This window comes from Oryctolagus cuniculus, chromosome 14 (genome assembly GCF_964237555.1).
Source record: "Oryctolagus cuniculus chromosome 14, mOryCun1.1, whole genome shotgun sequence".
NCBI classification, from domain to species: domain Eukaryota; kingdom Metazoa; phylum Chordata; class Mammalia; order Lagomorpha; family Leporidae; genus Oryctolagus; species Oryctolagus cuniculus.
The window spans coordinates 86,724,664-86,741,573 of NC_091445.1; the positions used below are offsets into that span (position 1 = coordinate 86,724,664).

The window sequence follows — 16,910 nt, forward strand, 5'->3', positions numbered from 1 at the left end:
TAATGAGTGGAAAAATTAATGTATAAGAAAATGATTTTTTGCAGGTGCTCTTCCTGATGATTTCATTGACAGTTTAGAAAAGATGGATGATGACAAGTATAAAATTACCTTAAAATATCCACACTATTTTCCTGTCATGAAGAAATGTTGTATTCCTGAAACCAGAAGGAGAATGGAAATGGCTTTTAATACAAGATGCAAAGAGGTACCATAACTATTTATCTTTTGTTTTTAGTGGACGATTTTAATAAAAATATTTGCTTTGTTTACTAATTCAGTTCTGATATTTATATTCCTATTTATGAGTGCATTGTAACTCCTAATTCCTCAGACCTACAAGACTTTAGCTTCTTCGTTCACTGACATCCTGGTTGGCATGGCCACAGGCTACACTGTTGAATTAAATAAACTAGACGTTATATTCCTTTCCCAAGTCAACAGCCTAGGGATGGTAAGGCATCTTTCCCTCATCTGCAAGTGACTTTCTTTTTTAAGATTTTTATTTATTTATTTGAGAGTTAGAGCTACAGTGAGAGAAAGGCAGAGAGAGAAGTCTTCCATCCACTAGTTCACTCTCGCAATGGCCTGAGCTGGGCCAGTCCAAAGCCAGGAGCCAGGAGCTTCTTCCAGGTCTCCCACATGGGTGCAGAGGTCCAAGCACTTGGTCCATCTTCCACTGCTTTCCCAGACCATAGCAGAAAGCTGGATCGGAAGAGGAGCAGCTGGGACTAAAACCATATGGGATGCCGGTACTGCAGGCACAGGATTAACCCACTGCGCCCCTGCAAGTGGCTTCTGAAAGTCATTCCTTGGACTGACCATTTCTCAGCTTCATGGGAAGTGGCAAGAAAAGAGTACAGAGCAAAGGCCTATCCATTCACATCCCATTGACCCAAGTTGCATCATTAGCTGTATCTAGTTACAAGGCAGGCTGGGAAATGTAGACTTTAGTTGACATCCATTTGCTTAACTTAGGAGGTTCTACTAAAAGGAAGAATTAAAAATGAATTCTCTAAGGGTCAACTAGCTAGCTGTTGTAGTCTGTCTCTCTGGCTATCAGAGTAACCATGATTACCCTTTTATCCACACATAAATCTATTTACCATTTTTTTTAAAGATTTATTTATTTATTTGAAAGTAAGAGCTACAGAGAGGCAGAGAGAGAAAGAGAGGTCTTCCATCTGCTGGTTCACTCTCCAGATGGCTGTAAGGGCCAGAGCTGAGCCAATCAGAAGCCAGAAGCCAGGAGCTGCTTCTAGGTCTCTTTTGGGCCATCTTCTGCTTTTCTAGGCCATAGCAGAGAGTTTTATCATAAGTGGAGTAGCCAGGACTCGAACCGGTGCCCATATGGGATGCCGGCACTGCAGGTGGCAGCTCTATCCACCTTGCCACAGCACTGGCCCCCCATTCACCATTTATTAATTTCCAACCAGTTGTTCCTTGAGCTCAAAGACCAATATCGGTGGGTGATACACAGTTCTCCCCAGTTGTAGTTTCTTATGCGCTAGCAACCTAGTAAAGGAAAGACAAAGTATTAGCCCTTAAACTGTTCCAGTGGTGGAATATGAATGGATTAGCCACACTAAAAACTCCTATATGGAAAAATAAAGAATGGGAAACATAGTAAACCTATAGCAATTTTTTTTTATTGGTGGGGGTGATTGGGAGGATTTGTGTTCTGGTGAAGTTTCTTGGTTAGCACATTGGACTTTCCTTGGTTCTACCTCCTTTCTTCTTCTTCTTTTTTTTTTTTTTTTTTTCATGTGCTTGAGTTTTTGAGAGTAGGAAGGTTGGGGAAAAGAGGGATATAAATTTTTTAAAAGATCTGATGATTTATTTGAAAGGCACAGTTACAGAGAGGGGGGAGAAACAGAGAAATCCTCCATCTACTGGCTTACTCCCCAAATGGCCACAATGGCCAGAGCTATGCTGATCTGAAGCCAGAAGCCAGGAGCTTCTCCAGATCTCCCACATGGGTGCAGGGGCCCAACCACTTGGGCCATCTTCTGCTGCTTTCCCAAACTCATTGACGGGGAGCTAGTTTTGGAAGTGAAGCAGCTGGGACTAGAACTGGCACCACATGGGATGCTGGCACCACAGGTGGCGGCTCTACCCTACTACAACAGCAAATACCTGGGCCTATCACAGAAAGGCCTTTGCCTCTGCTTTCTGTCAAGCATTCTTTATCAGTTAGTTGTACCCCAAGGCCCCTGGTTTTGCTCACAGGAAGTCTTTCCCTTATGCTCCATGTCTGGGTCTCAGGCAGCCGCCGTCACAGATCCTTGCTGATGCCAGTTTGAAACCCAAGGGTTGCTTTCAGAATCAAATAATCACAGGCCTGTGTGTGCCAGGCTTATGATATCTTTGGTAATGAAATTTCCCCAGAAGCATGGGTGGCTTGTCTGTTCACTTCCAGTCAGATACTGGCTCAAGTACTTATGCCCAAATATTGCTTTTGCTCGAACCTGCCAAAGATGACCTTTACTAGCTCCTATGTTTATCCACCCACTTGTCCTCAGACCCCCGATCCAGTAGGCTTGAGGGAGAAGACAGCAGTCCCAGAGCAGTCCCTGCAGTTCGGCAGTTGAGTGCATGCTTCTCACCCGATGTGGACCACGGCCAAAACCTTCTTCCACAGAATCCTTTTTCTTTCATCTTAGCAGACCCGCTAATTTTCACATGGACTCATCTGTCCTGTAATCTTTCTAAAAGCAACAAATCCATGTCGACATTATCAGTTTTCCCAAGCAATAGCTGAATAGCAAAGATTCAGTCTGCCTTCCAAATTATGGCAAGCAACAGTTTCAGCAGGTGTTATCTGTGGTGAAAGAAGATCATGAGACCCTCTGTCGCGTCTGCGTCCTCACCTTGCATTCCAGCACACGTTTTGTATGGGCAATATCAGCGCCCTACTCCTGGTGCCGGTCTCTCATGTCAGGGCACAGGCCATTCAAGTTTATAAAAGTCAACCAAAAGCACAGTGACTCGTAAGTCATTTTTTTTCCAACAATAGATTAGAAGCTATCAGAGACTGAGGGAAGGGGACACTGGGGAGTGATTGTTAATGGCTTCAAAGTTTCTGTTTGGGGTGATGGAAAAATTAGAGAAACAAATCTTTGCACAACTGGGAGAATATAATTAATGCCACTTAATTGTATACTTAAAATGGTTAAAATGCATATTTTATTTTACATATGTTAGCACAATTTAAAAAACAAAGTTTTTTTTTTTTTTTTTTTTAAGATTTATTTATTTGAAAGAGTTACAGAGAGAGCTAGAGAGAAAGAGAGAGAGAGAGAGAGAGGTCTTCCCTCCGCTGGTTCACTTCCTAAATGGCCTCAACAGCTGGAACTGAGCAGATCTCAAGTCAGGAGCCAGAAACTTAGCACTTGGGCCGTTCTCTACTGCTTTCCCAGGCACATTATCAGGGAGCTGGATCAGAGTCGAGCAGCCAGGACTCAAACAGGTACCCATATGGAATGCTAGCGTTGCACACCAGGGTTTTAACTCACTGTATCACAGTGCTGGCTCCCCAGAAAGATTTATTTCTCTCTCTCTCTCTCTTTTTTTTTAAGATTTATTTTATTTATTTGAAAGTCAGAATTACACAGAGAGAGAGGAGAGAGAGAAAGGTCTTCTATCCAATGGTTCGCTCCCCAATTGGCCACAACGGCCAGAGCTACACCGATCTGAAGCCAGGAGCCAAGAGATTCTTCCAGGTCTCCCACACCAGTGCAGGGGCCCAAGGGCTTGGGCCATCTTCTACTGCTTTCCCAGGCCATAGCAGAGAGCTGGATCAGAAGTGGAGCAGCCGGGTCTCGAACCGGCGCCCATATGGTATGCCTGTGCTTCAGGCCAGGGCATTAACCTGGTGCACCACAGCGCCAGCCCCGTGGTTTATTTCTCTTGAAACTGGTAGTCCAGAGGTGAGTAGTCCAGAGCTGGAGGACAGCTCTACCAGCTTAGTAGGGTACTTCCAGGGTCGTTGTTGTCAGCTTCAGTTTACACCTGTCAAGGCAAGCATCTATAGAGGACCCAGAAATTTCACCAATCTCTTCATTCACATTCTAGTGTCCCGTTATGTGTCACATGACCACAACTAGGACAGCTGAGAAAAGCAGTCAGGTGACCATGTGTCTGGCAAAGTACTAAAGAGCAAAGAGAGAGAACATATATTGAGAGAAAACTGGCAGTGTAGAGAGATCTGGAGAAACAGAAAAATAAAAAAATTATTTTAGGAGGAGTTATACTAGATGCATTTCTCTTATCCATGTTTTCATTCTAGTTTTAAATTATTAATTGCTATGAACAGGTGGTTATAACAGTTTCCAGGCATTTGGCATTTTTGTAAGCATTTTACTTATATTCTTGTTCAGATCTTTATGATCACCCTACAATGTTGCTCCTATCTTTTGGCTAGTTTGAATAATACTGCAGTAAACATGATCACACAAATCTCTCTTTGAGTCTGTTTTCAGGTCTTTTGGGTATTTATCCAGAAGTGGAATTGTAAATTGTGTGGTAATTCTGTGTTCAATATTTTGAGGAACCACTATACCATTTTTAGAGCAACTGCACTATTTTATATTCCCATCAGCAATGCACAAGGGTTTTAGTTTCTCACATTATTGCTAAAACAATCTCTTCCATTTTTAGAATAGTCTCGCAAATGACTGTGAAGTTATAATGGAAAGTTTATGTTATGTGTATTTTACCACAATAACAAAATCCAAAAACTTTTTAAGTATCAGTATTTGGTATAATCTTGTCAATGACAATAAATATGAAATCACTGTTGTCCTTAAGAATGTTACAGTACTACGGGGCTGGCACTGTGGCATAGCAGGTGAAGCCGCCTTCTGCAGTGCCGGCATCCCATAAGGGTTCCAGTTCAAGTCCCGGCTGCTCCACTTCCTTTTTTTTTTTTTTTTTTTTTGACAGGCAGAGTGGACAGAGAGAGAGATAGAGAGAAAGGTCTTCCTTTGCCGTTGGTTCACCCTCCAATGGCCGCCGCAGCCAGCATGCTGTGGCCAGCACACCGCGCTGATCTGAAGCAGGAGCCAGGCACTTCCTCCTGGTCTCCCATGGGGTGCAGGGCCCAAGCACTTGGACCATCCTCCACTGCCTTCCCGGGCCACAGCAGAGAGCTGGCCAGGAAGAGGGGCAACCGGGACAGAATCCAGCGCCCCACCGGGGACTAGAACCCGGTGTGCCGACGCCACAGGCGGAGGATTAGCCTAGTGAGCCACGGCGCCGTCCTGCTCCACTTCTGATCCAGCTCTCTACTGTGGCCTGGGAAAGCAGTGCAAGATGGCCCAAGTCCTGAGGCCTTTGCTCCCACGTGGGAGGCCCAGGGGAGGCGCTTGGCTCCTGGCTTTGGATCGGCACAGCTCCAGCCGTGGCGGCCATCTGGAGAGTGAACCAACGGATGGAAGACTTCTCTCTCGACCTCTCTCTGCCTCTCCTTCTCTCTCTCTGTAACTCTGACTTTCAAGTAAATAAATAAATCTTAAGAAAAAAAAAAAAGAATATAACAGTATTTTAAAGTATAGGACCTCATAACTATCTCGGAAGTAAAGTAATTAAGATAGTCTAAAAATACTCGAGTTTTATGAAACTAAAGGTGTGATAACTTCTTTTTGGTGTTTTGGGTGCCGTTAATAATTACCCTTTTTTTGTTGCTTACCACTAGGAAAACACCGTCATTCTGCAGCAGCTACTCCCACTGCGGGCCCAAGTGGCCAAACTCCTGGGCTATAGCACACATGCTGACTTCGTCCTCGAGATGAACACTGCAAAGAGCACAAGCCGAGTAACAGCCTTTCTAGGTTAGTTCTTTCTTTTTCCTCCTTTTTTTTTTTTTTTTTTGACAGGCAGAGTGGACAGTGAGAGAGAGAGACAGAGAGAAAGGTCTTCCTTTGCCGTTGGTTCACCCTCCAATGGCCGCCGCTGCCGGCGCGCTGCGGCCGGCGCACCTCGCTGATCCGATGGCAGGAGCCAGGAGCCAGGTGCTTTTCCTGGTCTCCCATGGAGTGCAAGGCCCAAGCACTTGGGCCATCCTCCACTGCACTCCCGGGCCACAGCAGAGAGCTGGCCTGGAAGAGGGGCAACCGGGACAGAATCCAGCGCCCCAACCGGGACCAGAACCCAGTGTGCCGGCGCCGCTAGGCGGAGGATTAGCCTAGTGAGCCGCGGCGCCGGCCTCTTTTTCCTCCTTTTTTAATGTTTGTTTCTTTTCATCTACTTGGAAGGCAGAGCAGCAGAGAACAAGAGAGAGAGAGAAAGACCTTTTGTAAATATCAGTTGCATGATTTCCACCTTTTTTCCTGACTGTATTGCTGTTATCACATCAGTTTGATAGAGGGCCCCAGAACCGAAAAAACCTGCAAAGAGATACTGTTTTCATTCATTCCAGATCAATTTTTGATCACAATGATGTGTTAAATGGTCTGCTTAGTTCTGTTGTTTATACTGCATTTATGCTCATTATTTATACGGCGTTTGTAGTTTTTGCTTCCTTCTATCCCGTGTCTTGTTTGGGGTTTTTGTACTGATTTCTAACGTGAAATTTAGGATCCTAACAGGTATTATCAGCCTATTGACTTTATTAACTTCCAGTAGGTATTTGGTAGTTATAGCATGGGTACTTATGTATTCTTACAACATAAGCTGACAAAAATGACATAAAGGAAAGCAGCACACATAAAAACAAAAAATTAACATTTTATACTCCAGAAACCACTTGTTAATATATGAAAGTAGTGTAAAATAATATATATCAAGACTGTTAACCAGTAACTATTCATTTTAAATCACTTTTTCATAAATCTTTTAAAACCTTGGTTTTTAGGTCCATGATATTTAGCCACTGATACTCCATCACCCTGTCCCATCCCCCTCTCAGTCCACGTGTCACTATTCCAACTGTCATCTTGTTCTTTCTTTCATCTTAGTGAAAATGGTTGAATAATTTAGCCATGATAAAAATGCTAATTATTATAGTAATCATCTCTGATCAGAGTTAACCAAAGTATGATTTTGTAATTTGCCTTCACAACCCTTTTCTTTTTTTTTTTTTTTTAAGGTTTATTTATTTATTTGAAAGAGCTACACAGAGAGAGAAGGAGAGGCAGAGAGAGAGAGAGAGAGAGAGAGAGGTCTTCCATCCTCTGGCTCACTCCCCAATTGGCCACAATGGCTGGAGCTGTGCCGAAAGCCAGGAGCTTCCTCCAGGTCCCCATGCGGATGCAGGGGCCCAAGGACTTGGGCCATCATCCAATGCATTTCTAGGCCATTTGCAGGGAGATGGATGGGAAATGGAGCAGCCGGGTCTCGAACCGGTGCCCACGTGGGATGCGGGCACTGCAGGTGGCGGCCCCACCTGCTACACCACAGTGCAGGCCCCTTTACAACCCCTTTCAAACTTTATTCACCTTCAACAGTTTGTCAAGATATATAGTCTATTTTTTTTAAGATTTTATTTATTTACTTGAAAGTCAGAGTTACACAGAGAAAGAAGGAGACGTAAAGAGAGAGAGAGAAAGATAAAGAGATAGAGAGAGGCCCTCCATCTGCTGGTCCATTCCCCCAGTTGGCCGCAACAGCTGGAGCTGTGCCGATCCGAAGCCAGGAGCCAGGAGCTACCTCCAAGTCTCCCACTTGGGTGCAGGGGCCCAAGGACCTGGGCCACCCTCCACTGCTTCCCAGGCCACAGCAGAGAGCTGGATCAGAAGTGGGACAGCCGGGACTCGAACTGGTGCCCATATGGGATGCTGGCACTGTAGGCGGCAGTTTCACCTGCTACGCCACAACACCAGCCCCAATATATAGTCTATTACTTTGACATCCTATTATTGCTTTATTTAAGATGGAAATAATTAATAATGAATTAAAATCAACCTTTAGCCCAAAATGAATTCCACTATGTCCTCAATAGCCACACCTTGAATTGTTACTATATATGCTGGAATCATATATAACATGTAACAGGTGCTCCATAAATGACATTTATTATTATGTAATTTACTTAGTCGTTCATTAGATGTTTATGAACTAACTGTCTGATGTTAGGCAGTTTGTTAAATAATAGGACTTAGGACAAAGATAGGGTTCTTTCTTCAGTGGGTTGTCAGTTGCTGGGAGCAGGTATTGACATATAAGCTGATGCATGTTATACAGTAGGATGGCTCAGGGACTTAACAATCACATAGAAAGTGTTTCCTGCAGTGGTGACTGCGTGTACTGGAGTTTTTCCTTAGCAACTGCCTGATGAACTTAATTCCTTTGGAGCGGTTTTCCCTCCAGTTGGAAATCGGCATATTCCCACACACATTTTTCTCTTGCTCCCCGTATTCACATGCTCTCTTCCAAGCCCAGTGAAAACTGTATTGCACTGTATCCTGCGCGAGCCTCCCCCTTTGTCAGCAGTCGCTGGCCTGCTGCCTCCACCTCACACTATGGGGCTGCTGCCTGAGCTGCCTTGTTCCATACATGGCCAAGCACATTTTTATCTTAACAGAATAGGAAAGACTTTCTGAAAGGTAAATACATAAGACGGTAGCCATTTAACCAAATGCAGTAAAGCAGTCAAAAATTGACCACAGTTTATAAATTGTGGTACCCAGAAGCTTCTCCAGCTAAAAACTAGAACTGCTGTGTCCCCATAAACCTTTCTCATAGAGGCCAGAAACTGAGCAACCTGTGGCTATCAAGGGCGTTGAGCAGTTTCTGGATAATACTGACCTCCGGCTGCATGTGTGTTGTTAGCCTTGACTCTCTAACCTCACTGGAGAACGCTCATGTACAGGAGTGCGGTTTCACTACGGCTTTGTTCCCTGCATCATAACATTCGTGACTCAGAGTGCTGTGAGGTCAACATCCCCCGTGTGGATGCTGAGAGGAAGTTGCAGCCTGGCTGTGGTGACACTAAGAGAAACAACGGGCAAGAAGTGATAAAACAAGTCGCCCTGAGGACGAAAGCAGTTGTCCTGATAGAGCTTGCGTTCCGGTCCTTGACTCTTTCCTCCTTCCTGATTTATCTGTGTTGGGTACCACAAGGGAGGAAGCACCGTGCTGAAACACAGGCAGGATCTAGGAGGGTTCTTGCTCCCAAGAGCAATAGGTCACTCACTTTCCCCGCTTCCTTCACAGACGATTTAAGCCAGAAATTAAAACCGCTGGGTGAGGCAGAACGAGAGTTTATCTTGAGTTTGAAGAAAAAGGAATGCGAAGAGAAAGGTTTTGAGTATGACGGGAAAATCAATGCCTGGGACCTGCATTACTACATGACTCAGACAGAAGAGCTCAAGTACTCCATCGACCAGGAGTTCATCAAGGAGTACTTCCCGATTGAGGTGGTCACCGAGGGCCTGCTGAACATCTACCAGGAGTTGCTGGGACTTTCATTCGAGCAAGTGGCCGACGCTCATGTTTGGAACCCGAGTGTCACACTTTACACTGTGAAGGACAAGGCTACAGGAGAAGTGCTGGGGCAGTTCTACCTGGACCTCTATCCGAGGTATTGAGAATCCCAGTGTTGGAGGGGACCTCAGGGATGCAGCCCCTTCCTAGGTTAAGGCTCATCTCTTCTGTATTTCCTGTCTGTGACTGCTACTATATGGGTTTAAAATGTGGACTCTGAAGACAGAAATTCTGTCTGGTTTCATTACTTACTATGCAAGTCACTTAATTTTCCTGTGCCTTAGTTTCTGGACCTATATTACAGGTCTTGTACAATGGGAACAGTAAATACATGGAAGGGTTGTTGTAACGATTAAGTTGGGTAATTACACATACAACATTTAAAACACTGCCCTGCACACAGCAAGTACTAAATAAATGTCATTTATTGCCATTGTCATCTAGTTTGTGTGCTGCATTTACTTAACTTGATTCCCAAAAATATTTATTATTCAGATCATCTGTCTGCCAATACTCAAGTCTATGGCCACTCCCCTCAGCCTGGCTAGGAAGCAACACAGATATTAGGATTAGCACAACCTTAGTAGTTGGTCAAACTTGAGTTTGAATGCTTAAATGATAGAGCCTCTTTGAAACTGCTTCTTTGTAATTTGAGTCATATGATACCATTACAGGACTGTTTTGTACGTTAAACACTATATATGCAAACTGCCCAGTGCAGGCACCAATCAGCAATAAGACTTAAAAATATTATTGTCGCTCTACCATATGGTAACTATGGATGGACTCCACAGTACTTCAGCAGACACCAAAGAATTTAGATCTTTTTCTCTCTAGTCTGTGTTCTAATAAAAACTAACCAGCTAGGGGTGGCACTGTGGTGTAGTGGGTAAAACCACCGCCTGCAGTGCCAGCATCCCATATGAGACTGGTTTGAGTCCCAGCTGCTCCACTTCTGATCTGCTCTCTGCTATGGCCTGGGAAAGCAGTAGAGGATGGCCCAAGTCTTTGGGCCCCTGCACCCTTGAGGGAGACCTGGATGAGCTCCTGCTCCTGGCTTCAGATCAGCTCAGCTCCGGCCGTTGTGGCCAATTGGGGAGTGAACCAACAGATGAAAGACCTCTCTCTCTCTCTCTCTCTCTCTCTCTCTCTCTCTCTGCCTCTCTCTGCCTCTCTTTCTCTCTCTCTGTAACTTTGCCTTTCAAATAAATTAATTAAAAAAAAAAAACTAACCAGTTGCAATTACTAATCCATTTCACTAAACAGACCAGAGGAAGTTGTGGGGTCCCCTGAGTCAGTGACACACAGGTTTGTGATCCCTGACTTTGGTTACTAGAAAGGAGACTCAGTGAGTTGTCCAGTTGGTGGACAGAGATGTCTTTGAGCACCAAAGTGATTTATTTCAGTACTTTATGGACATTCTTCACTAATGATATGACCTAAAAATAAACCAAGTCAAATGTACATGTGTCTTTTCCTAATTAAGAAGTGTTAGGAAGCTGGCGCTGTAGCTCAATAGGCTAATCCTCCGCCTGCGGCGCCGGCACCCCGGGTTCTAGTCCCAGTCGGGGCGCCGGATTCTGTCCCAGTTGCCCCTCTTCCAGGCCAGCTCTCTGCTGTGGCCCGGGAGTGCAGTGGAGGATGGCCCAAGTGCTTGGGCCCTGCACCTGCATGGGAGACCAGGAGAAGCACCTGGCTCCTGCCATCGGATCAGTGCGGTGCGCTGACCGTGATGGCCATTGGAGGGTGAACCAACGGCAAAGGAAGACCTTTCTCTGTCTCTCTCTCTCACTGTCCACTCTGCCTGTCAAAAAAAAAAAAAAAAAAAAAGAAGAAGAAGAAGTGTTAGGATACAGTTGTCAGGATCTATTTGAAAGGCAGAGTAACAGGGAGGGAGGGAGAGAAAGAGATCTTCCTTTCCCTGGTTCACTCCCCAAATGACTTCAGTGGCCAGAGCCAGACCAGGCTGAAGCCAGGAGAGTGGAACTCCACCCGATATCCCATGTGGGTGCTGGGGCCAAGTACTTGAGCTGTCTTCTGCTGCTTTCCCAGGCGCATTACCAGAGAACTGGATCAGAAGTGGAGTAGACAGAGCTGGAACCAGAGCTCCAACAGGGGATGCTGGCATCACAAACAGTAGCTTAACTCACTGCACCACGATGCCCACCACAAGCTGCATCTTCTATTCTATTTTACTTTTTTTAAAAATATTTATTCATTTATTTGAAAGTCAAAGCTACACAGAGAGAGGAGAGACAGAAAGAGAGAGAAGAGAGGTCTTCCATCTGCTGGTTCACTCCCCAATTGGCTGCAACAGCTGGCCAGAGCTGCGCCGATCAGGAGCCAGGAGCCGCCTCCGGGTTTCTCACGCGGGTGCAGGGTCCCAGGGACTTGGGCCATCTTCTACTGCTTTCCCAGGCCACAGCGGAGAGCCAGATTGGAAGTGGGGTAGCCAGGACATGAACTGGCGCCCATATGGGATGCTGGCACTGCAGGCAGCGGCTTTACCTGCTACGCCACAGTGCAGGCCCCTATTTTACTTTTTTATCGTAATTCTATGTTTAATTTTTTTTTTGAGGAACTGCCATATAGTTTTCCATAGTGACTGTACCATTTTACAGTCATACTAACAGTACACACAGAGTTCCAATTTTACAAATCATACATGTTAATTTCTAATATTTTGTTTATGTGTTTTTAAAGATTTACTTATTTTTTTATTTATTCATTCATTCATTCGAAAGGTAGAGTTACAGAAAGAAAGAGACACAATGGCCAGGGCTGGGCCAGGCTGAAGCCAAGTGCCAGGAGCTTCCCATGTCTGTGGCAGGGTCTCCCAGGTCTCCCATGTGTGTTTCAGGGGCCCAAGCACTTGGCCATCTTCCACGGCTTTTCCAGGCCATTTGCAGGGAGCTGGATGGGAAGTGGAGCAGCCAGGTCTCGAACCGGCACCCATAAGGGATGCTGGCACTGCAGGCTTTACCCACTACACTACAGCACCGGTCTCGGCTCCACTTCCAATCCAGTTCTCTGCTGTGGCCTGGGAAAGCAGTAGAAGATGGCCCAAGTCCTGAGCCCCTGCACCTGTGTGGGAGACCAGAAGCTCCTGGCTCCTGGCTCCTGGCTCCTGGCTTGGGGTCAGCCCAGCTCCGGCTATTGTGGCCATTTGGGGAGTGAACTAGCAAATGGAAAACTTTCTCTCTCTCTCTTGTTTTCACTCTGCCTTTCAAATAAATAACTAAATATTTTTTAAAAATAAGAGTAAAGTAACTTGGACATTGAGCTGTATGCAAAGCGTACATCTACAATTCTTGTATCAAGATTTTTCAACAAAAGAAACCCATTCCCCAAATGGGTGCAATTGCCAAGATTGAGCCAGATGGAAGGCAGAAGCCAGGAGCTTCTGGGTCTCCCATGTGGGTGCAGGGGTCTAAGCAAACCAGTGCCCATATGGGATGCTGATGTTGCAGATAGCAGCTTTACCCACTAAGCTATGACAAGCTACTTTCTAAAAGGTGAATTACATGTTTATAAGTGCTCTCTGGAGCAGGTGTTGTGGCACAGTGGATTAAACTGCCACTTGGGATGTCTGCATCCCATAGCAGAGGGCCTATGGTTAAGTACCTGCTCCACCTCTTCCGTCCAGGTTGGAGCTCCTGGCTCCTGGCTTCTGCCTCTTCCAGCCCTGGCTGTTGTGACCTTTTGGGGAGTGAACCAGCCGATGGAAGAATACCCCCACCCAACCCCTATCACTCTGCCTTTCAAATAAATAAAAATAGATGAATAAACATTGATTTTAAAGTCCAAAAAATGCTTTCTGATAACAGCCCTAGCTTGATAACAGTGTTGTTGCTAGAGAAGAGTTCTCAAGTCTCTCCAATGTGTTTCTGGTTCCTAGGGAAGGAAAATATAATCATGCAGCCTGCTTTGGTCTCCAGCCTGGCTGCCTGCTGCCCGATGGGAGCCGGATGCTGTCTGTGGCTGCCCTCGTGGTGAACTTCTCCCAGCCAGTGGCCGGCCGGCCCTCTCTGCTGAGGCACGATGAAGTGAGGACTTACTTCCATGAGTTTGGTCATGTCATGCATCAGATTTGTGCACAGGTAAGTCTTTTTTTTTTTTTTTTTTTACCATAAATCCATCAATGTTTTTCTTTTTATTGCTGTCAGATTTCTCCCCTTAACATGTTTTTTTACCCCCCAGAAGCTAAACATGTCCAAGAATTTCTTAGGCCTGCAAAAAACGTAAACATTTTCCTTATCATGTCCTATTTCACAGCATATTTTCACTCAAAGACTAACCCACTGATCAAAGAACTTCACTGAATACCAGCTTTTGGGGAAGGAAATAAGGAAGGATTACAAATACTATGCCTTTGCCTTTTAATTCCTTTCTTCTCTGTAAGAATTTGGTGTAAGCTTCACAGTTAAGCTCTGCTATGATCTGTCAATCCTACTTTTTAATACTTTGTTTAGTTCAATTGTTTTCAGTCCAGTAGACTCTTCACTCCTTTTTCTTTTTTTTTTTCTTTTTTCTTTTTTTTTTTAGGATTTATTTACTTGAAAGTCAGAGTTACACAGAGAAAGAAGGAGAGGTAGAGACAGAGAGAGAGGTCTTCCATCAGCTGGATCACTCCCCAGATGGCCACAACGGCCAGAGCTGAGCCCATCCAAAGCCAGGAACCAGGAGCTTCTTCCGGTTCTCTCTTGGGCCATTTTCTACTGCTTTCTTAGGCCATAGCAGAGAGCTGGATCAGAAGTGGAGCAGCTGGGACTTTGAATCAGTGCCCATATGGGATGCCAGCACTGCAGGCAGCAGCTTTACCCATAACACCACAGCACCAGCCCGTACTCCTTTTTCTAAAATATAGTTTGTGGGGCAGACATTTAGTGTAGTGGTTGAAACACCCCTTGGGATAGCCATGTCCCATATTGGAGCGCCTGGGTTCAGTTGCAGGCCCTGCTCCCAGTTCCAGCTTCCTGCTAATGCACACAGTGGAAGGCAACAATTGGAGGCTGAAATATTTGGGGCCCTGCCTCCCACGTGGGAGACTCAAACTGAGTTTCTGGCCTCTGACTTCAGCTTGGCCTAGCCCGAGCTTTTTATGGGCATCTGGGGAGTGAACCAATAGATGGAAGATCTCTCTCTCTCTCCCCCTACCCTTTCATTTAAAAAAATGAAAATAAAACTCACCCTTTCATCAAAAATGAAAATAAAAAATAATATATTTTATAACATTCCTTTCCTAACCTGAAGTTAATACAATAGATTATGTAGCATGGCCAAGCATGCATTTGCCAAGAAGCAGGTGTATAAATGTACAGTAGAGTACATTTTCTTTATTTCTGAAAATGAAAAATACATTTATTTTAACCTTTTTAACACAGTCCATTTAACTAGGCCCAAATTATTCTATCTTGAACTGTATGAACTTGCTAATATTAAACCACTATGAATGTTTGACAATTTCTAGTTCAGCATTTCAACCTGGTGGTTTATTTTTTTAAAACATTTTATTTGTTTGTTTGAGTTAAAGACAATGAGAGGGAGAGACAGAGAGAAAGGTCTTCCAGCTGCTGGTTCACTCCCCAATTGGCCACAATGGCCAGAGCTGAGCTGAGCTGAAGCCAGAAGCTGGGAGCTTCTTCCAGGTCTCCCAGGCAGGCACAGGGACCCAAGCACTTGGGGCATCTTCCACTGCTCTCCCAGGCCACAGCAGAGAGCTGAATTGGAAGAGGAGCAGCCGGGACTAGAACTGGCGCCCACATGGGATGCTGGTGCCGCAGGCGGAGGTTGAACCTGCTGCACCACAGTGCCAGCCCCGACCTAATGGTTTAAAAACACTGATTGATATTAACAGAAATGGAGGTGCAGTTGTCCAAATTTAAAATCTTTCTATGTGTCTTCAAAGGTAAACTTAAGGGAAGAAATAACCTTTTTATTAGGATAGTTTTAAATTTACAGAAAAGTTGAAAAGACTACAAAGACTGGCCACGCCCTCACTCTCTTCTTTCTACTTTTGACATCTTACCGTATCACTGTACGTTTATCACAACTGAAAAGCCAATATTGGCACAGTGCTCCTAATTAAACTTCACTCTTTATGTGGATTTTACCTGCCTTTTCCCTAATGGTGTTCTACCATACAGAGAATCTTTTTAAATCATTAGGATGTCCTCACCAAACTGAAAAGAAAGACATGTTTTGTTTCAAGTGCTGACGCTTGAGCAGGGCCATGCAGTAGGACATCGTGAAGCTCAGAGGGGCTGCACTTTGTGGGACCACGCCTGAGCGGGCGGTGACTGCTGGAGGCTGGTGGGTGCGTCCGTCCAAGGCCGAGAGCAGCATTCCAGTGGTGACATGCTTTTCCAAAATACTGAACCCCTCCTGGGAAACCCCCACTGACTTACACAGTAGATCCTAGTAGTGGTATTCTTGGAAATTAAAATTATATAAAAATGCTTTGTAAGAATATTTAAAATGAGGTAAATGTCTAGGTCACTGAGAGTGTTTTCATTATTTGAGTGTCCAGCAGGGCACATGAGTGATGAGCCGGATAAGGATCTTCGTTGTTGTTGTCTTGACCTCTGCCAGGTCAGCCCTGGCCTCAAATGTCTCAAGAGAGCAGAGTAGCCCCTAATCATTGTCATAATCACAAATACCATCTCCTTTGTTTGCATCTGTTAAGTTATTTGAACATTTTATCTTTCTACCCTGGTAGAAAATGGGAATAGGCTAGGAATCAGTGCAGATAAATAAGTCCTGATACAGTCATTTCCACTCTCTCTCTTTAACGCAAGCAAAAGAAATCTTCCAAAATAATTTAATCTTTCTCCTTCAGATCATTTTTAAGTCTATTATCACAATCATAAGCTTCCTGGCATGTTTTTTATGTGGACCTTCCATTAGTGTCCAGTCTGTGGCTGACATTTTCTTTAATTAGGGTAATTCCAGTTTCCATTTTTGAAAAATATTTTTATGAGCAATTTAGAAAAGTTAATACTTTTCTTAATTTTAGACTTACAGGACATTACTGAGAGTGCCCAATATCCAGTTACTTATTTTTACATAGGTAAAGACCTGGTTTTAGAAAAGTGAACTCTCTCTTTTTTTGGATCTAAGGACCTATGAAAATCTAAGTTTTGGATACCCCCCATTTCAAAACAATGCACATACATTTATACACCCAAAATTATACATGGAATTCCAAAGGGCTCATTGCACCCCTTGAAGCCCAAACTATAATATATCCCAAGATAAGAACTCCTGGAATATAGCAGTTTCTTCCTCATTTGGATCTTTATTAGCATTTGGTGATCTCACGAGGAAGTAATTTGATGTTTTGATCATATTTATTAAAATACTGGTGATCTTCCAATAGGGTTCTCAGTGTTCTTTTTTTAGGCACAGCCCTCTTATAACTTTAATGTCATATGCTTACCTGGTTCTCCGCAACTCTTTGTGTTGCTCTCATTATTTCTTAAATGATTTTT

General features: G+C 44.4%; 1 protein-coding gene across 4 annotated transcripts in view; it reads left to right on the top strand.

Moving 5' to 3' along the window:
- Positions 1–16,910, top strand: part of NLN (neurolysin) — a 95,621-nt gene that overhangs the window by 52,144 nt on the left and 26,567 nt on the right. For all 4 annotated transcript variants that reach the window (XM_008262286.3, XM_070056769.1, XM_070056768.1 and 1 more), the window contains exons 6-9: positions 45–205; positions 5,693–5,828; positions 9,151–9,517; positions 13,319–13,520. In XM_008262286.3, coding sequence (XP_008260508.2) covers positions 45–205; positions 5,693–5,828; positions 9,151–9,517; positions 13,319–13,520 — 866 coding nt within the window. The remainder of the gene's footprint in view (positions 1–44; positions 206–5,692; positions 5,829–9,150; positions 9,518–13,318; positions 13,521–16,910) is intronic.